This window comes from Oryctolagus cuniculus, chromosome 5 (genome assembly GCF_964237555.1).
Source record: "Oryctolagus cuniculus chromosome 5, mOryCun1.1, whole genome shotgun sequence".
Taxonomy (NCBI): domain Eukaryota; kingdom Metazoa; phylum Chordata; class Mammalia; order Lagomorpha; family Leporidae; genus Oryctolagus; species Oryctolagus cuniculus.
The window spans coordinates 136,702,657-136,725,849 of record NC_091436.1 but is presented as its reverse complement, the minus strand read 5'-3'; the positions used below and the strand labels follow the sequence as shown (position 1 = coordinate 136,725,849).

The 23,193-nt window shown below is 37.7% G+C and overlaps 1 protein-coding gene across 1 annotated transcript in view; it reads right to left on the bottom strand.

Annotated features, from left to right (window-relative positions):
• Positions 1–12,429, bottom strand: part of LOC127493269 (butyrophilin-like protein 2) — an 80,632-nt gene extending 68,203 nt beyond the window's left edge. Inside the window, exons 1-2 of the mRNA XM_070074933.1 lie at positions 12,239–12,429; positions 11,261–11,441 (exon numbers count right to left, since the gene is read on the bottom strand). Of these exons, the coding sequence (XP_069931034.1) occupies positions 11,261–11,354 (94 nt within the window). The 5' untranslated portion in view covers positions 11,355–11,441; positions 12,239–12,429. The remainder of the gene's footprint in view (positions 1–11,260; positions 11,442–12,238) is intronic.
• Positions 12,430–23,193: the final 10,764 nt, after the last annotated feature.

Genomic DNA, 23,193 nt, shown 5'->3' with positions numbered 1-23,193 from the left:
TGGCTCACATTCAGAAATCTGCCAACAACAGATGCTGGCGAGGATGTGGGGAAAAAGGGACACTAACCCACTGTTGGTGGGAATGCAAACTGGTCAAGCCACTATGGAAGTCAGTCTGGAGATCCCTCAGAAACCTGAAGATAACCCTACCGTTCGACCCAGCCATCCCACTCCTTGGAATTTACCCAAAGGAATTTAAATTGGCAAACAAAAAAGCGGTCTACAGCCTAATGTTTATTGCAGCTCAATTCACAATAGCTAAGACCTGGAACCAACCTAAATGCCCATCAACGGTAGACTGGATAAAGAAATTATGGGATATGTACTCTTTAGAATACTATACCGCAGTAAGAAACAACGAAATTCAGTCATTTGCAACAAAATGGAGGAATCTGGAACACATCATGCTGAGTGAAGTAAGCCAGTCCCAAAGGGACAAATACCATATGTTCTCCCTGATCGGTGACAACTGGCTGAACACCAAGAGGGAAACCTGTTGGAGTGAGGTGGACACTATGGGAAACGGTGACTTGATCAGCATAGCCCTGACTGTTAATGAACAACTTAATACATTATCCCTCATAGTAGTTTTTTTATCTGTTCTACTTAATATGACTGGTTTAATTCTGTAATTAATACACAGTTATTCTTAAGTGTTGAAAATTAACTGAAATGTGATCCCTGTTAAACATAAGAGTGGGAATAAGAGAGGGAAGAGATGTATAATTCGGGACATGCTCAAGCTGACTTGCCCCAAATGGTAGAGTTAGAAACATACCAGGGGATTCCAATTCAATCCCATCAAGGTGGCATGTACCAATGCCATCTCACTATTCCAAGTGATCAATTTCAGTTCACAATTGATCATAATGAAAGGACTAAGAGTCAAAGGGAGCACATAAACAAGTCTAGTACCTGCTAACACTAACCGATAGAATAAATAAAGGGGAGAGTGATCCAACATGGGAAGTGAGATACTCAGCAGACTCATAGAATGGCGGATGTCCTAAATAGCACTCTGGCCTCAGAATCAGCTCTAAAGGCATTCTGATCTGGCTGATAAGCCCAAGAGAGTATTTCAAGGCATGGAAAGCCAAGACACTCTGGCAAAAGATCTCTGTGAGTGAGATCCCAGTGGAAAGAACAGGTCTTCAAAGAAGGAGGTACCTTTCTCTGAAGGGAGGAGAGAACCTCCACTTTGACTATGACCTTGTCTAAACAAGATAAGAATCAGAGAACTCAGAGGGCTTCCATAGCCTTGGAAACTCATGACTGGAGCATAGGGAGATTACTGATGCCATAGACAGGAGTGTCAATTGGTAAAGTCAACAACAGGAGTCACTGTGCACTTACTCCTCATGTAGGATCTCTGTCCTTAATGTGCTGTGCATTGAGATTTAATGCTATAACGAGTACTCAAACAATATATTTCACTTTGTGTTTCTATGGAGGTGCAAACTGTTGAAATCTTACCTAATGTATACTAAATTGATCCTCTGTAAAAAAAAAAAAAAGAAAAAAAGAAAAAGAAATTATCAACTCCCAACTTGACTCTCACTGGGATTAAACATGACAATAAGTCTGATCTGATTTCATCATCATTTAAAAAAAATCATCTATTATTTTTCACTTTATGTTTCTGTGTGGGAACAAACTGTTGAAATCCTTACTTAATGTATACTAAGCTGATCTTCTGTATATTAAGATAATCGAAAATGAATCTTGATGTGAATGGAAGGGTAGAGGGAGTGGGAAAGGGGAGGGTTGTGGGTGGGAGGGACGTTATGGGGGGGAAGCCATTATAATCCATAAGTCGTACTTTGGAAATTTATATTCATTAAATAAAAGTTAAAAAAAATTCTACATGGATCACTTTTATTTTTGATCAAAATAATTTGATTGTCTTTAATCCTACTGAAAAAAAATTTCATTCGAGTTCTTTCTCCCCGGATGTCACTGCACCCTTTTGTCTTCTTTTGTAGAAGACTGTGCTAGTCATCATGTGTACAAGTAAGAAACTGTTGAGTAGAAGTTACATGGAAGAGTAATAACTGTGGGTACCTAAAATGTTGTAAATTTTCCTAATTCTAATTAGAAGATGCTCTCTTAATTTCATAAAAAAGGATGTCATTGTAAATTGATTGGGTAGAGAGAAATATGTCTCTTTTTTTTCTCCCCTGGTTTGGCAGGTACACTCTCCCCCATGGGGTTCCAGGCTGGGTTCCCTCTAGACTCTTCTTGCAGCTTTAGCACCAGTGGCTTGGGCTGCTCTGGTGTGATCTTACCTCAGTTTCTAATGCTGGTGGGGAGGCTCTCAGCTGCTGGTGTCCTGCTTTGTGGGTATCCACACCCTCCATATAGGTCCACCATATTCTTCTAATTTGTGTAGAGTTTCCTCTGTCATTTTCTCCCTAACTCTTCCCTGAGACTGCACCCTCTCTACTCTTTTTCTAAACAATCTTCTACTAGAAGAGTGCAGTAAGCTCCCTCCCTACTGTGCTATCTTGGAACTCTGGACTCTCTCATTGTTTTTTTTTTTTTAATTTTTTTTATTTATAAAAGGGAACTTGGCAGGCACTGTGGCTCATTAGGCTACTCCTCCACCTGCGGCACCAGTACTCCAAGTACTAGTCCCGATTGGGGCGCTGGATTCTGTCCCAGTTGCTGCTCTTCCAGTCCAGCTCTGCTGTGGCCCGGGAAGGCAGTGGAGGATGGCCCAATTGCTTGGACCCTGCACCCACATGGGAGACCAGGAGGAAGCACATGGCTCCTGGCTTCAGATCAAAGCAGCGTGCCAGCCATGGCAGCCATTTGGAGGTGAACCAACGGAAGAAAGACCTTTTTCCCTGTCTCTCTCTTTCTCTCACTAACTCTGCTTGTCAAAAAGAAATAATAAAAATAAAAAATAAAAAAATAAAAAGGGAACAGACTTCATGTTTTCCATATATATAGTTTGAAAACCATGATACTCCCACCTTCGCCTCTCTTCCTGCTCAGCCCCAATCTTTTTGTATTTTCAATTTTTACAATGATATATGATATACTTCAATTTTCTTTATAATCACAAGTTTAAACCACCAATATATATTGAATTCAACAAGTAGTAAATAAAAATATCTCTCATTTCAACATCCTAACTTGAGATCTCAGGTATTCACTGGAGACCAGGAAAGGTAAGTATAGAGAAAAATTGTGGCTGGTAAACAAAATGTAAGTAAGGGACAAAGAGTGAAGGATATAGTATAGTAGGTTTCCACTTATTCTCGACGTATGAAGTGACAAAGTCATGAAAATGGAGACAAGCTTGCTGTTTGCTAGGGTTGGAGGAAATTGGGGACAGAGAAGTTTAGCTGTGAGCTGAAATCAGTAGCAGAGGAAGATCTTTGTGGGGATGAGATAGTTCACTATGTTGATATGTGGGTGTTTACATGAATCTACCGTGTGAATCAACACAGAAACACACAAGACAGTAATAACTGACAGCATAAGATCCTGCCTTTGAACTATAAAGTAATATAAATTATCCTTATTTAATAACTGACTAAATAGTCTAGAGTAGTTATATGAAAAAAGCAAATTAGGAAAGAAAAATAAAAACTGACCTGATACCTGAAACTGAATTCCATAAAAATTAAATATTTTCTCTGTGGGAGATCCTTGTATGTAACTTGGGCAATGGATAACATGTACATATATCAAATTGTCACATGGTATCGCATAAGTATGTACAACTTTTATATGCCTGTTAAAATTTTTAAATCTTAATAGTGATGATATGATAAAGAAGGTGAAAAGATGCAATATTGATTGGGAGATACTACATGCAAAGTCATTGGGACAATTTGCAATTTTTGCCGAGATCTAGAGCTCAATAGTTTTTAAAAAATCCAATATAATTATATATGAACATATTTTCCACAGGGAAAAATACTCATATGGGAAATAGGCACAGGAAATATTTTTCAAGTTTGTCTACCATTATTGAAGTGTAAGTTAAGACCGTGATGACATATCATACATACCCACTGGAATGACTAAAACTTAATATAAGATGGTGGTGAAGGTACAGTGCTGGAAGGCATGTAAAGTTGTATGGTCACTCAAAAAAGCAGTTTGCACATTTATGGAAAAGCTAAATGTTTAGTCATTATGCCACCAATCAGTTGTAATCCCTGCATGTATTTCCTATATGAGAAAACATGAAACCTCTGCACAAAATTCATAGCAGCTTTGTTTGTAAGATCCCAAACCTAGAAATATGAAAATGGCTTTCATTGAGTGAATGGTTAAGGGAACTTTGGTATATCTATACCTGAAACATATTTATCACTAATTAAACAAACTGTTGACCAAAAAATGACTTGGATGGATCTCAAAGGCCTGATCCTGAGTAGAAGATACAACCTCAAAGTGTCACCTACTTTAGGTGAAATGATATTTTTGAAAATGGGGAGCACATAACCAGTTACTAGAGTTGGAGGAGATCGAGAAGGGAGAAGGTTGGGCTTGATGAGTTTAAAGAGGTAATAGTGGAAGATCTTCATGGGGATGAAATAGTTCATTATGTTGTGTACATGAATTTTCAAGTTATACAATCTCACAAATATAGACGTACACACAAAAATCAGACATAACTCATGACATAAGATGCAGTCTATGAACTACATATTTTGAGGAAAAAATTTTCTAAATTGTCTATAGGAAAGGAGGAGCTCCAAGATAGCGGAATAGGGAGGGAGTGCACTGATAGTCCAGGAAAAGATAATTTAATAAAAGTGGAGATACTGTATAGTCTCAGGGAAGAGTTAGGGAAAAAACTGCAGAGGAAACTGTTTCAGAACTACTGGGTCAGGGTGGACCTACGTGGAGGACATGGCCGGCCAAATCTCAGGACCCCAGCTGCCAAGTCTACGCACTAGCACTGGAAAGGAGTGAGGCAAAACTGCAGTAGTCAAAGACACTGGCAGAAAAGCAGCAGGAAGAGCCTAGAGGGAACGAGCCTTGAAGCCACATGGGGGAAAGTTCACCAGCCTGACTAGAGGAGAGAAAAAAAATAAAAGGGACCAGTATGGACACGATTCTGTCTCTCAACTCACCTTACAAAGGCAGGGAAAACAATACAGCAGACACCATTTTGGACATACATAGCAGCTGCGCCAGCTCAGGGCTGTGCCCACCCTCAGCCAAGAAGAAAAACCTGACTCTGGTGGGGAGAAATAACAGGAGGTTAAGACATAGTGAATGTATAGAGCTTATGAACTGGGACTGTGGAAAAAAAAAAAACCTGAGGGTGTGTAGGAGAACTCACGGTGTGTCTGAGATGTGAGTACTCTCCATGGGAGATGCCACAAACTCAATAACCTTGGCAACCTAGTGGGAGACATTGCAGGGGAATCTGAGCTTACACTGAGGAATGCACAGATCCTTTGTGTCGTCACTGGAACAGAGCAGATGAACATTATACCCACTGGGACTAGCACTCAGACACTGATTTCCATCAAGAAGAGCTCAATGAGTGGAATTACTTCCATTCTGAATAAAAAAGAGAGAGAGAAGATTTGCCATGCCAAACCTGGGTGTGTCACCTTTGGCACACCCTTAACGCTGAATAACTGAACAGAGCTCTCTGGTCAACCCACCACAAGCCCCTAGAGATTCACCAAAAGCAGACAGTCCACTTAATCTAGTGCCATAGTATAACAAGAAAAGCCATCACAGCAAAGAAAAAAAAAAAAAAAGAAGAAACCAAAGAATATCTCCACAATGCCAAACAACAAATACAGAAACCAAGGAAATGAGAACAAGGAAGAAATTATGATGCCCCCAAATGAACATGACACTCAAATGCAAGATTATGTAGATGAGGAGATAGAATAAAATACAAGATATGGATTTCAAAAAATTTATGATAAGAATATTTAGAATTATCAAAAACAAATTCAAAAACTACAGAAATCCATAATGGACAGGACAGAAACTCTCTCTGTGAAAACGAAATCTTAAGGAGGAATAAAAAATGAAATGGAGAAACCAGTAGAACATGAAATTGTGATATTGAAGACAAATCAAAATGAAATTAATTCAATATAATAAATGACAAATGTATTTGAGAACCTTAAAAACAGAATAAGTGAGATAGAAGAGGGAATATAGGACTTAGAAGACAGAGCACAGAAAACTATACAGTCAAACCCAAGAAGATGAAATTAGAAATCTAAAAAATATTGTTGGGAATCTACAGGATACTATATCAGACAAAATAAACTTTAACACCAAAACTGTTAAGAGAGACAAAGAGGGGAACTATATAATGATCAAGGGATCAATTCAACAGTAAGATGTAGTTATTATAAATGTATATGCAGGCCGGCACCACGGCTCACTAGGCTAATCCTCCGCTTTGCGGCGCCGGCACACCGGGTTCTAGTCCCGGTCGGGGCTCCAGATTCTGTGCCGGTTGCCCCTCTTCCAGGCCAGCTCTCTGCTGTGGCCTGGGAGGGCAGTGGAGGATGGCCCAAGTGTTGGGTCCTACACCCACATGGGAGACCAGGAGAAGCACCTGGCTCTTGGTTTCAGATCAGCATGATGCACAGGCTGCAGTGTGCCGGCCGCGGCGGCCGTTGGAGGGTGAACCAACGGCAAAAGGAAACCTTTCTCTCTGTCTCTCTCTCTCACTGTCCACTCTGCCTGTCAAAAAAAAAAAAAAAAAAAAAAAACAAAAACAAAAAAATGTATATGCACATAATTACAGGGCACAGGTTTATTTAAAAGAAATGTTAAGGGACTTGATCAGCCCTTGTCCTGACTGGTGAGGAACAATTTACTAATTTACCCTTTTAGTATTTTTTGTTCTACTTAACACTATTGGTTGAACTCTTTAATAAACAAACAATTATTCTTAGGTTTTAAGTTTAACTGAAAAGTGATCCCTGTTAAATATGAGAGTGGGAATAAGAGAGGGAGGAGATGTACAGTTCAGCACATGCTTAATGAGACTTGTCCCAAACAGTAGAGTTAGAAACGTGCCTGGGGATTCCAATTCATTCCCATCAAGGTGGCATGTACCAATGCCATCTCACTAGTCCACGATTGATCATAATGATAGGATTAAGAGTCAAAGGGATCACATAAACAAGACTAGTGTCTGCTAATACTAATTGATAGAATTAAAAAGGAGAGAACAATCCAACTTGGGAAGCAGGATACACAGCAGACTCATAGAATGGCTGATGTCCTAAACAGCACTCAATCCTCAGAATCAGCCCTTAAGGCATTCAGATCTGGCTAAAAAGCCAATAGAGTATTTCGGGCATGGAAAGCCAAGACACTCTGGCAAAAAATAAATAAATAAATAAATAAATGACCTAAATGAAAGATCTCTGTGAGTGAGATCCCAGTAGAAAGAACAGGCCATCAAAGAAGGAGATACCTTTCTCTGAAGGGAGGAGAGAACTTCCACTTTTACTATGATCTTGTCTAAATAAGATCGGAGTTGGCGATCTCGAAAGGCTTCCATAGCCTTGGCAACTCATGACAAGAGCCTCGGTGATTACTGATGCCATAAACAAGAGTGTCAATTGTTAAATCAACAACAGGAGTCACTGTGCACTTACTCCCTATGTAGGATCTCTGTCTATGTGAATTAACATTATAACTAGTCAAACAGTACTTTACACTTTGTTTCCGTCTAGGTACAAACTGTCGAAATCTTTACTTAGTATATACTAAATTGATCATCTGTATATAAAAAAATGAAAATGAATCTCAATGTGAATGGGATGGGAGAGGGAGAAGGAGATGGGATGGTTGCGGGTTGGTGGAGGCTATGGAGGGAAAAAGCCACTATAATCCAAAGGCTGTACTTTGGAAATTTATACTTGTTAAATAAAAGTTTAAAAAAAAAAGAGTCTACAGGAGTTGTACAAAATAAGCAAGTATTAAAGAAACAACTAACCTGACAACTCAAGCCCCCAAGTGGCCTTCTGGACATAAATCTGGGGCTGAATGAGAACCGTATCTGTCAGCATCTTAGGCAGTGACATACTTGAGCCTCAGAGAGACACGCCCCTTTCCAATGGAGTCCTTTATGGATTCAGTTCTTCCTCAATACTCTGATGTCTGAATGGATTGAATCTGTTTCCCATGCACATAGAAAAAGGCCCCAGAAGAGGGCTTATTCTTTAGAACTCAAGTCCACAGCATCAACACTGGTTTTAGGAGATAGGAAGCAATAGAACACTACATAGTCCCCCACTTAAGACAGGGATTGTTTTTTCTCTCAAATCATCTACCTCTTCTTTGTCCAGGAGACAAAACAGAATATTAAGCAAAATACATTTGTTGTGTTCTGCTTCTGTGTAGTGTTGAAATGCATGAAAAAGGGATGTTTATCACAATCTGTTTTTTTAATACTGAGATTCTCATTTGTAAAACCCCTTACAGTTGATAGGACATGGTCATGTTGTTTATTTCATTCAGTAATGAGAAATGTCTCTGTATTGGTGTGTGTTATTTATTTCCAACATTCAATATGAGAATACCATGTCATGGAGACTAAGCTATTTGTAAGGATGAGAAGACCTCTCCAAATGCAGACCCTATTACTGGAAGAGATGTTAATCCTGTTTTTTTTTTCACTCTGTCCATGTGGTTTATAGAAGTCTCTTAGAGGGCCTGCTGTCATCTTCTTTGCTAATAATCCCTTTACAAAAGCTCAAGATGGAATATGTTGCCATACTATTAGCAGTTTGGAACAACTTAAATTCTTTTATATCACATGATTATATCTTGTAAATGCATATGGACATAAAAGAATATATAATCTGTCAAGTGATTAAACAAATAGCCTTGTATTTGTAATATTATATTTTTCAAAAAATAAATAATGCAGCACAAAAGCAACATACATATTTTTTACTAGGTTAAATTCAGCATATAGGTCCGTGGGTGTTCTTATGTGCTTCCTATTATTATTTTAATCTTTGCTTTTTTGCCTCTTATACTTTATTTTTGTTCATGTCTATAAAACATTAATAGAGAAAAAATTCAGTGTAGTTCAGGAATACAATTTCATGACTATAATAATATTCCCTCTCTTCCTCTCATCCTCCCTCCTCCTTGCTCTCCCTCTCTTCCTATCTTTCCTTTTTGCTTTTATAATATTTGAGATCAAATTTTAATTATTAATTATTGTGTTTACAGTCAAGGGCCCAATGCTCCACTAAATAGAGATAAACAAGTTAAAAGATCCCAGTTTATTGGGAATATAGGCAAAGACTATAAATAATACAATGGAAAGATAATCATTTCGGCCGTCACCGTGGCTCAATAGGCTAATAACCCGCCTGCAGCGCCGGCACCCCGGGTTCTAGTCCCAGTCGGGGTGCCGGATTCTGTCCTGTTTGTTCCTCTTCCAATCCAGCTCTCTGCTGTGGCCCAGGAAGGCAGTGGAGGATGGCCCAGATCCTTGGGCCCTGCAACCACATGGGAGACCTGGAGGAAGCACCTGGCTCCTGGCTTCAGATCAGCACAAAGCACCAGCTGTAGCAGCCACTTGGGAGGTGAACCAACAGAAAAAAGAAGACCTTTCTCTCTGTTTTTCTCTCTCTCACTGTCTAACTCTGCCTGTCAAAAATAAATAGATAGAGAGATAGATAGATAGATATTTAAAAAAGAAAGATAATCATTTCACTCATATATAGTAAATTTTAAAATAATCAAGATCATTAAAACCATATAGCATAACATTCTTAACAATTGGTTTGACAAAGATATAGGACCAAGTTTGGCAAAAATATATTTGCAACAATAGACACAGGCATTCCTTTTTTTCTTTTATTTTTCTTTTAAATTTTAACTCCCATATATAAGGGAAAACATGCATCATTTGTCTTTCTGTCTCTGCCTTTTCACTCAGCATGATGTAGTCTTGCCTTACCATCCAGCAAGTCTACTACTACTGTATATGTGTGCAAAAGATATGAATATAATGCATTTTATTAATAGAGAACAAATGTCATGTATTTCATAGGTATAGTTCTAAGAAGATAATCAAAATTCCCTCCCTTCACCTCTTCCTCCCCTAACTCACCTCCTTCCCCTGCTTCTTTTCATCAATTTTTAGAGACACAATTATAATCCACTATATAATCATGGGCTTTTAAACCACTGTATAATCACATAATCAAGGAGTATGTTATATTAAAGATACTTGCACCATCACATTTTTATTTTGTTCAAAATAGCCAAAAGATGGAATCAACCAATATTTAGATCATTGATTTAATGGATAAAGAAAATGTGGTATATATCTATATACAATGGAATATTATTCAGGTATAAAAAGAAGACAGTTTTACCATTTGCATCACGGTGGATGCAACTTTTGGCTTTTAAGAAGACTCAGGGTCAGAATCAATAAGGCACTGTGATTAAAACCAAAAGAATCTTTGCAGAAGCAAACAGAATAATAAATGCCATCTTATTTGGGGAAGTTTTCAATTAAATATAATTCCTTGTGTATACCCTGAAGTAGAACAGGATGGCCTCTAAGGGAGAGAGGTTACCTGCTGTTAGAAGGGAAGTGGTGCCGATGGAAACATGGCTTAGAGGGTAAGCAAAGGCAGGATGATACTGATCTGTGACAGCAGAAAACTGAAGGGACATAGTGATAGGTGATCAGGAAGGTGCATTTGTTCAGAGAAGAAAATAATTTTCATCAGTGTGGGTACAGAAAACACTCTTAAAGCTCAAGTTTTATCTCCTTGTTCAGTGCTGATATCTCCCCCTAACTTCTCCCTGATGTGGTCAAGCTCCAGGGAATCTCAAGAAAGACAGAAAACTCTCTTCCATTTGTAAAGGCAAATTTTGAGGGCATTTTAATTAGTCATAATTAAGGATAATAAGAAATATATTTTGTATTTGAACTTGAACACATTGACTTTAACACACTGAATACATTGAATCTGCAATTAATACAGAGTATTCTTAGTACTGTTGATCAATGCACACAGTTGCACATCTCATCAAATCGTTAGTCCTTTATGTGTTTAAAAGAGCAACTTCATATCTCCTTAAGGTTTCCTTTCTATAAGTTAAATATCTCCCACTTTATAACCTTCGTTCCTACATTACAGCTTGTAGACCTTGCATAATTCTGAATAATATAACCTTTTGTCCTTAATTTGCCTTGCCTTTTGTCCTGTAAGTTTAATTCAGTGTCTGTTTCAGTGACAAAAACTTCACCCATTTAGAAACTTACCTTTTTCTTTTAATTCTGCAGAATCGCCTTGATAAAACGAAATTAGTACCATGATTAGGTGAACTACTGGAAGAATCTTGCATGAATTGGCCATTATGAAGTTATGATGTGAAAAGATAATTCTGGAGATGTTTTGATTGACTCGTATAATTTGAATGCAGTCAGTGTCTTCACTTCTGTCCTGCAAGTAAACTGGAGAATCATGACTCAGATCGATTTTCCTAAGGAAAGTTATACCCCTCCCCTACTATTTCCAAGGACATGGAGGGAAGATGCTGACTCAGGCTGTACCAGGTGAGTATTTGAGGACAGAGTTGGTGGAGGCAAGCTTCCCTACAGGGCAATGGTGAGCTTTGAGTGCGACAACCTCACCTGACCACAGGTTGGCTCTTATCCTCTCATTCTTCTAGAAGGAGATAGAGGGTAAAAAACTATGGGGAAGATTCTAGATTATTATGAAATATATTTGAATGAAATTTTGAGCAGGTTTTGAATGAGTAATTTACCTAAGGGGAATAGCTACAGGGATGAAAATGGATTTACAGTGTCTCACCACACAGAAGAAAAACGCTCCTGGTAGGGAGACAGCAATGGGGGAAACTACAGGATGTGGGGATAATAGAGAGGCCTTGGGATGGATCCAAATAAATAGAAATAGAGCCAGACAAGTTCTCTAACAGACTGTAAGGAAATCCCAGTACTTAAGATTTTAAAGGATAATAGCCTGGAAGAATCTTTAAGTTTTTCTAACTGGAAGGAAATAAATTAGGATCAGTTGAAGAAATCATGAGGACAAACGACATTAATTAAACCTCTCTCTGTATTCCTTGTTTTCTCTATTGACATTGCTAAGGTCCTTAAAAAACTCCCCTGTTTCTCTCTCTCTCTCTCTCTTTCTCTTACACACACACACACACACACACACACACCAACACTAACCTTAACTTTCCCCAGGATAAAAATTTCTTTTTAACTTACCAGAGTTAATTTCAGCTGAAAAATATGAGGTTCAAATGAAACACTGAATATGTCTTTTCATTTAAGTTTCTTCTAAAATACAGAAGCCCATTATCTAGAAGTGCAGTTGTCTGCTCCATGCACTGTAACCAACAGGAATTAGAGAGTTGTAAGGAATAGAAAGAAAAAGGAATAACAGGGAAGGACTCTGGACTGAACGTTGCACTTCTCCATTTAATTAGGGGCCATAAAGATCTCAAATGAACATGAAGCCAAACAGACTGAACCTAAATATTTATATGCTCATATAAATACACATATTCACTTTAAAAAATCTCTGAAGACTGACTGCTCTCCTTCTTGATTTTTTTTCTTTAATTACTACTATTGGTGGGAAGTGTCACTATGTTCCTAAATCTGTATATGTGAAATACATACATAACTTGTATATGTATATGAAAACTTGTATAACAAAAAAATTTTAAAAACAGATCATTAAAATTGCTACTATTTCAAAGAGAAAAACTCTTAGTGGAGATTTAAATGAGGCATTCATACACCAACTTACCAGATACATGAATTTACTTTGTTTAGTGTGATGGATGTGTAAATACATCACATTTGTGGCCTTTTACTCAGGAAAGTTGATGCTACTTGTCCCTGTAATTCCCTAGGACACAGAGGAAGGATGCTGCCTAGAGTTGTTCTATGGTGAGGAATTCAGGACAGAATTGGTAGAGGGGACCTTGCATCTTGGATCATGAGTGGGCCTTTTCAATCCTACTGTTTATATAAAATCTTCCCAGGATATTGAGAAAGGCTGATTCTTACATTTATATCTCCAGAACAGTAAATGTTTACAGCCTGCCTGTACAAATATTTATATTTATCAAGTATGCATTCTCTGGACACTCCCTTGTATTCAGTCTTGTCAACACATAAAACTGAATAAGAAATTCTGACAGTCAGTCAAGGCAAGAACTCATGTAGTAGCAAAAAGCGCACGTCCCTTTTATTGTTGGAACACTTACATTCGGTTTAATCTCTGAGGACCTAAAGTAAATTCTATGGTTATAATCTGAATTTATCAGATACCTCTTGCTTCCTTGGATTTGATTCTGTACTTGAAAATCTTGGCTGGAATTTGTTTCCCTACATTGCACCTCTTTGTTTGATATGTGAATGTTCTGCACAGTCAACTCCTCTCAAGTCAGAAGTCTGGGTAACTTAGTGAAGTATATTCGTTTTGTTTTTTTTTGTTTTGTTTTGTTTTTGGACAGGCAGAGTAGACAGTGAGAGAGAGAGACAGAGAGAAAGGTCTTCCTTTGCCATTGGTTCACCCTCCAATGACCGCTATGGCCGGCGCGCTGCGGCCAGCGCACCACGCTGATCCGAAGGCAGGAGCCAGGTACTTATCCTGGTCTCCCATGGGGTGCAGGGCCCAAGTACATGGGCCATCCTCTACAGCACTCCCTGGCCACAACAGAGAGCTGGCCTGGAAGAGGGGCAACTGGGACAGAATCCGGCGCCCCAATCGGGACTAGAACCTGGGGTGCCGGTGCCGCTGGCGGAGGATTAGCCTATTGAACCGCAGCACCAGCCGAAGTATATTCTTAAGCATATGAATTATTCTCATAATACAGACTTTAGAGAATTTGAATATTTGAGTACAGAACACTTTTGAGATGAGAAACGCAGAATTGTATTAATTGGAAACTACTCTTTTAGATTAATGGGTAAGATTAGGAACAGAATTTAAAGGCTGTGCATGCACAAGAGACATCAGGAAGGGAATTTCTTCCAAAAACTCCCCAGCTTTGCAGGATTTCAGGAAACTGAAGGGGACTGTGGCCATGCTTCTGTGACTGCATAGATAAAAGGACATCCCAGCACTGCTTTTCATAACCATTGTATCCTATAAGCCTAAGAATTTCTAATAGCTCTCATCCTACTGGTCAAATTGCTATTTCTGTAGTTGAGGTAAAAAAAATGCCAAATAGGGAAAGTTAAGCTAAAAAATAATACCCATCTCCTTTGCCAAAATTCCATTGAAAGAAGTAGGAATCTCTATCAAGTAAACCTGATATAATCCTAGGCTGTTAAGATGACAGTTAAGACTGGCTACTGCTGACGAGAGCTGTAGATGATAGTTAATGATATTTGATCAGTGATGGAGGTCACAAAAAAGTCAGTATTGATGAAGGCATTTCCAGGATCCACTCAGAGATCTTTCGTTTTAAATCCTTTCCTCTTGGGGCTGGCGCCATGGCTTACTGGGTTAATCCTCCACCTGCAGCGCCAGCATCCCATATGGGCACCAGATTTAGTCCCAGTTGCTCGTCTTCCAGTCCAGCTCTCTGCTGTGACTTGGAAAGGCAGTGGAGGACGTCCCAAGTGCTTGGGCCTTTCTCCTGCATGGGAGACCTGGAAGAAACTCCTGGCTCCTGGCTTTGGATCTGCGCAGCTCTGGCCTTGCGGCCATTTGGGGAGTGAACCAGCAGATAGAAGACCTCTCTCTCTTTCTGTCTCTCTCTTTCTCTCTCTTTCTCTCTCTCTCTCTCTCTCTCTCTCTCTCTCTGCCTCTCCTTCTCTCTCCTTGTAACTCTGACTTACAAATAAATAAATAAATCTTAAAAAAGAATTATTGCAGCAATAATTCTGTCATGAATGAAGACTTAGCAAAGACCTGGGCTATAAATGGATTAATCTTTGTTATTTAGTCCACAGAGTTCCTTCAGGTAGAGATATTAGCCTTATTACTGGAAAAGCAATTTCATCAAGCACTTTTTTTGTTTCAATATTTAAAACTGCAAGAACTTTTTAGATTTCATAGAAATGAAAATGAAATATTAGGGAGTGGGCATTTGGCACAGTAATCAAGATGATACTTGGGATGCCTGCATCCCATATCACAGAGCCTGAGTTCGAGTCTTGGCTCTGTTTGCAAATCCAGTTTCCTGAGAATGAGCATCCTGGGAAGCATTAGGTGATGGCTCAAGTAAGTGAATCCTTGCCACACATGTGGGAGACTTGGATTGAGGTCTGGGCTCCTGGCTTTGACCTGGCCAGCCTTGACTGTTGTGGGTATTTAAGGAGTGAATCAGCCAATAGAAGATCTCTCTATATCTCCGTTTCTCCATTGTTCAAATACAATAAAAATAATAAGTACATAAACAAATAATTTTAAATAAATTTTTAAATAAAATATGGGTACATTTGAGAGGCAAAAATCACAACACAGATAGTACACATGAATGATAAGAAAAAAGGGTATTTGAAATTAATCACAATCAAAAATACAAGGAATCTTCAAAAGGTTTATGAAAATGCATATTATGAAAAAACCATGCAAGTGTTTCAAAATCATTTTGTTCCCAAATGCATATATCTTTCTATCCCATTTTCCATAAGCATTTTAAAGTACCAACAAACAGATAAGAGAGAATTTCAGACCACCAAGAAAACATTTGGGATAGCCAATGCAATGTTGGAAGAATATTTGTGTACAGATTATATAAAGAGGTTGTTAGTAACTGGATCTATACTCAGATCAGTGAGGATTTGTGATAATTAGACACAAACCTTTTAGGACATGGCAGTGTCCATGCCCTCTCTAAAAGACAAAATGGTGGCAAGTTTAAAGTATAAGTGGTGAAAAATAATGCAGTTATAATGATTTCTACAATTTACTTGCATACACTTTCATCAACGCAAGAACTCAGAAATGTCCCTTTTACCAGAGCCTGCTCTTACCTCTCTTGCATGATGTTTCTCCCAATAGGGCAGGGCCTTAACTTTAGGGGCACTCATTGTCCTTTGAATGCATTCTTATTTTTTCTTCATTATTTTTTAAGATTTATTTTATTTATTTGAAAGAGTTACAGAGAGAGAGAGAGAGAGAGAGAGAGAGAGAGAGAGAGGTCTTCCATCTGCTGGTTCATTCCCAAAATGACCACAACAGCCAGAGTTGAGCTGATCTGAAGCCAGGAGCCAGGAGCTTCTTCCAGGTCTCCCACAAGCATGCAGGAGCCCAAAGAGTTGGGCCATCTTCTATTACTTTCCCAGGCCATAACAGAAAGAAGGATTGGAAGTGGAGCAGCCAGGACTCAAACCAGTGCCCATATGGGATGCAGGCACTGCAGGCCTCAGCTTTAACCTGCTGCATCAGAGCGCTGGCCCGTGAATCCATTCTTAATGCATATTAGTTTAGTCAACTCAAAACTCCAGTGCAGGTGAGTATTCATATTTTGTGGTGCTATTTTCTCTTTACATTTTTTTAGCATTTATTTAATTTTTTTTACCCAGAGACCTTTTATTTAAGGCATACAAACTTAAGGCATTTCATAAATAAAACTAAGATCTTTTCCTGCCTTTTCTGCCATGTGATATTTCATGCACTCTTTTCTATTTCTTATTTTTTTTCTTCCTTTATATGTAAACATGTCACTTGGTATGCCCCATAAAAAAAAACAAAAGAAAATTAAGCAAAATTTAATTTCTTCCTTCTAATCTGCGTTGTCTTACAGATTTCACCATATCATTCTTACATTTGCAACCATATTTAAATTGAAATGTCTTAATTGAAAAAATTATATATTAATGTTGTAGCACATAATATATTGATGTATATTTGTATATTCCTGTATACATTGTGGAGTGGTTAAATCAGGCTAATCAACATACTCATAACCTCACATACTTAATCACTATTTTGTGTTAAGAACAACTAAAACCTACCCGCTTAGCAATTTTCAAGAATCTATTACATTGTTATAAACTGTAACCACCATGTTGTATAATGGATCTGGTACAATCATTCTCTTTGTATAGCTAAAATTTAGTATCTGTGAGTCCACATCACCTCAAACCGTAACCTGCAGCTTTTGGTAGGCACCATTCTACTCTCTGCTTCTATGAGTTCATCGTCTTTAGATTCCACATACAAATCACATAACAAGTGTTATCATGCAATGTTTATGTTTCTGTGCCTGCCTTATGTCACTTATCGTAATGTCCTCCAGGTTCATCCATGTTGTATAAATGATAGGATTTCCTTCTTCATAAAGCTTTAATAGCATTAACAGGTTTTGCAACTATTCAGCTTTTCCAGCCTCATGCTTCATTTCTTTTTCTTTAAAAAAAAAGACAATCAATACTTCTTAAAATTTAAAAATTTTTTGTGTGTAGAATTTATACATAAGATACATTTAAGGCATTATTCTCATAGTTTAGATAATGGATTCAGTCTTAGAAGGAGGCCTGATGTTAGATATGATATCCTATAGTTCATATACACACTTCATTGTGTATGGTAGATCTGTATCATATTCTAGGATGGAGTCAAAACGGCAGGAGTATTTCTGAAGGCAATTTATCATTCTCTTACAGAGTTTAGCATATATTAAATGACCCAACAATTTCACTCCTAGATGGTAACGCAAGAGAAATAAAAATAAGTGCACATTAAAAGATTTACACATGAATGTTTAATGAGTTTTATTTATAACACTTGCAAACTGCAGCATCATTAAGGAAACCCATAATCAAATGCTCATATGTCCAAGCAATGAAATGTGATATTTAATACTACAGTTTCTTTTTTCCATCTGACATCCAAATCCATTGTTCTTTGTCATGCTTTTTGATACTGAAGCTGACTGTAATATTTCTTCTTTTCCAGCAGGCAACAATGTTAAGCTTTGTAAATGGAAAATTCCTTTAGGAACACTAATGCACAACAGACGAAAAACCTTCTCTTTTGTTTCTGACAGGCTTTCCTCCACTTCCTGCTCTGGCACACAGGACTCCTAGCTGACTACAGGGGGACTTCCCGTGAAGTCTGCCAGCTCCCCAGTTATCTCCACAGAGTATTTAAAGCAAGTCACACATGATTTCCTAGGAGTTTCAGCAGCATCAAGTTTCTTGTTCTTCCTTAGCCACACAGTGAGCTTCTGTCTCCAGTCAGCCTCCATCACACCGTCTCTGCATAAGTATGGAGACAATTTCTCTCAGCCTTGGCGCAACACTGCTAATTCCTTCCTTCCTTAGAGACCTCTGCCTGAGTCCTAGAGGCAGTGGCTGCTATCTGTATTTTTTATGGAGTCCTCTTAATACTTGGTAGGTAAGTACTTGTTACCATAGTGTGATATTTCATTTACATACAGTGTACTGATCACAAGGGACAAAATATTTCCTCTTTCTTGACATACTTTAAGATTGGAGGTTTTGGGCATCTGTTGTTTGTTCTACAGTGTAGGTAGATTGTGAATTATAGTCTTCAGATTGCACCAGGAACTTATTCCTTCGCTTTAACTCTGATTGAATACTCATTATCCAAACCCCTCCACCCCCCACACACACCTCTCACAATATCTGGTAATCTTAATTCTGTGTTCAGATTTAGTTTTTGCAAAGCTTCCCCATATAAGGGAGAACATGCAGTATTTGTCTTTCTTTATCTTATTTAACTTAATATGAAGTCCTCCAGTCCCTTCTATTTGCCACAAATCACAGGATTCCAAGCTTTTTATGAATGAATGATATTCCATTGTGTATATGTACCACATTTTTCTTTATCCATTAAAATGATGATAGACACCTTGGTTAACTCTATATCTTGGTTACTGTGAACAGTACTGCAATAAACATTACTGTAACAGGTATCTTTTTACTATGATTTCATGCCATTAGGATATATTTCCATTAGTGGGACTGATGAATCATATGGCAGTTCAATTCCTAGTTTTAAAGATATCTCCACATTGTTTTTCATAGTGGTTATACAAATTTGCATTCATGAAAACAACATATGAGAGTTCTGTTTTCTCCTCATTCTTGAAAGAATTTATTAGTTTTGGTTTTTTGATAATAGTCCTTCTAATTGGTGAAGTGATATTGTGGTTTTGTTTTGTATTACCCTGCTGACTAATGATACTGCATTTTTTTATTTTTTATTTAATGAACATAAATTTACAAAGTATTTTTTCACATAGTGTTGGTCACTTGTAGTTCTTCTTTTTTTTAAAGATATTTATTTATTTATTTATTTATTTGAGAGGCAGAGTTTCGGAGAGAGAGAGAAAAGTCTTACATCTATTCATCACTCCCCAAATGTCTGCAACAAAATGGGGCCTATCCAAAGCCAGATACCTGCAGATTTTTCCGAGTCTCTCACATGGATACAGGGGCCCAAAGATTTGGGCCATCTTCCACTGCTTTTCCAGGCCATAGCAAAGAGCTGAATAAGAAGAACAGCCGGGACGTGAAGCAGAGCACATATGAGATACCAGCACTGCAGGCAGAAACTTAGCCTGATATGACACAGCACCAGTTGCTGTATTTCTTCGTTTGAGGACATTTTACCCATTTATTATCTGGATGGGGTGTTTTTTTGTACGTGAGATTTTCAAATCCCTTACATATACTGATAGTAATCTTCTGTAAGAAAGTTTCAAATATTTTCCCATTCTGTCAGATATAGCTTCACTCTATTGTTTCCTTTGCAATGTAGAAGCTTCTGAGTTTGCTGTAATCTCACTTGCCTAGTTGTGTCATTTGTTGCTTGATCTTTTGTGCATTTTACACACAAACTTCTAAATGTAATCACATAAATTAGTCTGCCTTAAATGTGTTCAGAACACTTATATAAAGCTACAGTTTGGCAAAATCATCCAGCACAAAGCCTATTTTACAATAAAATATGAAATATGTCATATGATATATTGACTATGGTGTTGAAAGTGAAAGAACTATTATATGGTATTTTGTAGGCATGAAAAATATTGAAAACACAAAACACGACATCTAAAAAATGCAATAACCCAGAATACTGTAGATTCTTATTTGCTCTCATGTTTTTGTGGTGGACTGGGAACTGTGGTTCACTTCAAATCCCAATATAGCAAAAGTGTGCTGTACCACACATTTCTACCCCAGAAAAAGATAGAAATTAAAATACATTTTCTACTGAATTTCTATTTTTTTTTCACCATTATACAGTAGAAATATGTGAGATCAATCACTGTAAGTTGGGGAACATCTGTGTTTTGATTTTGTGTCTTGACACTGTGATATTTTTAATTAATTCTAACAGTTTTTTTTTTTTTAATGGAGCTTTACTGTGTTCTGCTATAAGGTAGAAAAAAAGACCAAAACATAGTAAGTAAAACCATAACAAATTTAGGAGAAATGATAAATAAATAGTTCCTTGACATTAGACTTTGCGAAACTTTTAGGGCATGACATTAAAAGCTAAGGCAATAAAAACAGAAATACATAAAAAGGGCTACAGGAAACTACAAAGCTTATTCAAGGCAAAGGAAACAATCAACTAAATGAAAAGATAGCCTATGGAATGGAAGACAATCTTTGTAATCTACTTATCTAATAAAGGGTTAATAAAAATTTCAGGTAAAAACAATTAAAAAGTTTTGAACTGACATATTTTTAAAGAACACACACAAATGAAAAACAAAAACATCAGAAAATGCTTGACATCAGTGGTCATTAGGAAGATGAAAATCAAAGCCACAATGAAATATCACCTCACACTTGTTACAATAGCTATTATCAAAAAGACAGGAGCTAACAATTGTTGGTGAGGGTGTGGAGAAAGACAAATCCTACACATGGTTGGTAGGAACATAATTGAAGAAACCATGTGGAAAATAGTAGGTAAGTTCTCAAAAAATTAAAAATAGAACAACCATATGACCTAGCAATCTCTCTTTGGAGTAAACAGCCAAAGAAAATTAAATCAGCTTCTTACAGAGATTTGTGCTTGCACATTCATTGAGCATTATTCACAGCAGATTTGTCACACACAAATATTTATGTCTATATATGCATTTACATGTTTGTACATATATATAATACACATGCATATTAGGTACTTCAAAAATGTACAGAAATGTGCAATATGCATTATTTTGCACCTAATTAAACTCTTTTAATTCCTTTTCCACAAGTTTTGAAGTACGCATATTCTATGTGCATATATATTTTATATATAATGTTGTACACTTTAAATATATAAATAATAAGTTTTTAAAAGAGTGATTCCATATGCATAAAATTATAAAATAGATCAAATTATCATTGTTTATCATAACTATAGCTGACTAGCTTCAGAAATGGGTATATTGATTCAAAGGGAGGGACGGTATGGTGGGGGAAGCCATTGTAACCCATGAGTCGTACTTTGGAAATTTATATTCATTAAATAAAAGATAAAAAAAAAAGGGACATGAGAGAACTCTGAGAGGATGAAGGTATGTATCTTGGCTAGGAAAGTATTTATTCAGGATGAATCGTAGCCAAAATTACTTGGGCTGTACACTTAAAATAGAAGCATTCTTTTTTTTTTTTTTTTTTTTTTTTTTTTTATTTTTATTTTTATTTTTTGACAGGCAGAGTGGACAGTGAGAGAGAGAGACAGAGAGAAAGGTCTTCCTTTGCCGTTGGTTCACCCTCCAATGGCTGGCACGGCCGGCGCACCACGCTGATCAGATGGCAGGAGCCAGGAGCCAGGTGCTTTTCCTGGTCTCCCATGGGGTGCAGGGCCCAAGCACCTGGGCCATCCTCCACTGCACTCCCTGGCCACAGCAGAGAGCTGGCCTGGAAGAGGGGCAACCGGGACAGAATCCGGCGCCCCAACCGGGACTAGAACCCGGTGTGCCGGCGCCGCTAGGCGGAGGATTAGCCCAGTGAGCCGCGGCGCCGGCCCGAATAGAAGCATTCTTTAGAGCTGAAGTTGTACTCCATAAAATTGATATTAAAAAAAAAAAAAAAAAAACAGAATAAAAGATGTTGGTTCCAGGTTGACCTTGGTGGTCAAGCTTGGCCTAAAAGCAGTGTCTAGGCCAAATACTACGTTGGATGTCATTAAAGACCAATATCTGCTAATAATAATTGATAGAATTAAAAAGGAGAGAACGATCCAACATGGGAAGCGGCATATACAGCAGACTCATAGACTGGAAAATGCCCTACACAGCACTCTGGCCTCAAAATCAGCTCTTAAGGCATTTGCATCTGAACAAAAGCCGAGGAGAGTATTTTAGCTATAGAAAGCCAAGACACTGGCAAAATGACCTAAATGAAAGATCTCTGTGAGTGAGATCCCAGTGGAAAGAACGGGCCATCAATGAAGGAAGTACCTTTATCTGAGTGGAGGAGAGAACTTCCACTTTGATTATGGCCTTGTCTAAATAAGGTGGGAGTTTGTGAACTCAACAGGCTTCCATAGCCTTGGCATTTCATGACAAGAGCCTTGGGTGATTACTGACGCCGTAAGAGTGTCAACTGTTACATCAACAATGGGAGTCACTGTGTACTTGCTCCCATGTAGAACCTCTGTCCTTAATGTGTTGTACTATGAAGATTAATGGTAAAACTAGTCTTAAAACAGCACTTTATACTTTGTATGTTGGTGTGGGTGCAAGCTATTGAAATCTTTACTTAGCATATAGTTGATCTTCTGTATATAAAGATAATTTTAAATGAATCTTAATGAAGAATGGGACGGGAGAGGGAGTAGGAGATGGGATGATTTATAGATGGGAGGGTAGTTATGGGGAGAAAAACTGCTATAATCCAAAACTTGTACTTTCAAATGTTATATTTATTAAATAAAAGTTTTCTAAAAAAATAAACAAAAAATAAAGTGCAAAATCCAAACTTACAAAAATATGAAAGAAAAATTAATCATTCTTTATTCCTACCTTTGACAAATAGTCAAGAAATTTCACTCTTAATAGACCATATACAGTTTCTTGTATAATCTTATAGTGATAATCTGATTATGCTACATGAGTCTGTATGTCTATATTTTATAAATATGTAATTTTTTCATATGCTACAAGCAACACACACTTCTTTACACTGCACCAGGCTTTAGGGGAGAGCATTTATGAGAGAAATTAAATGATGGGAAGAACCATAAAAAGTATAAAAGTTGATTTGCTCTGGTGCAAGCC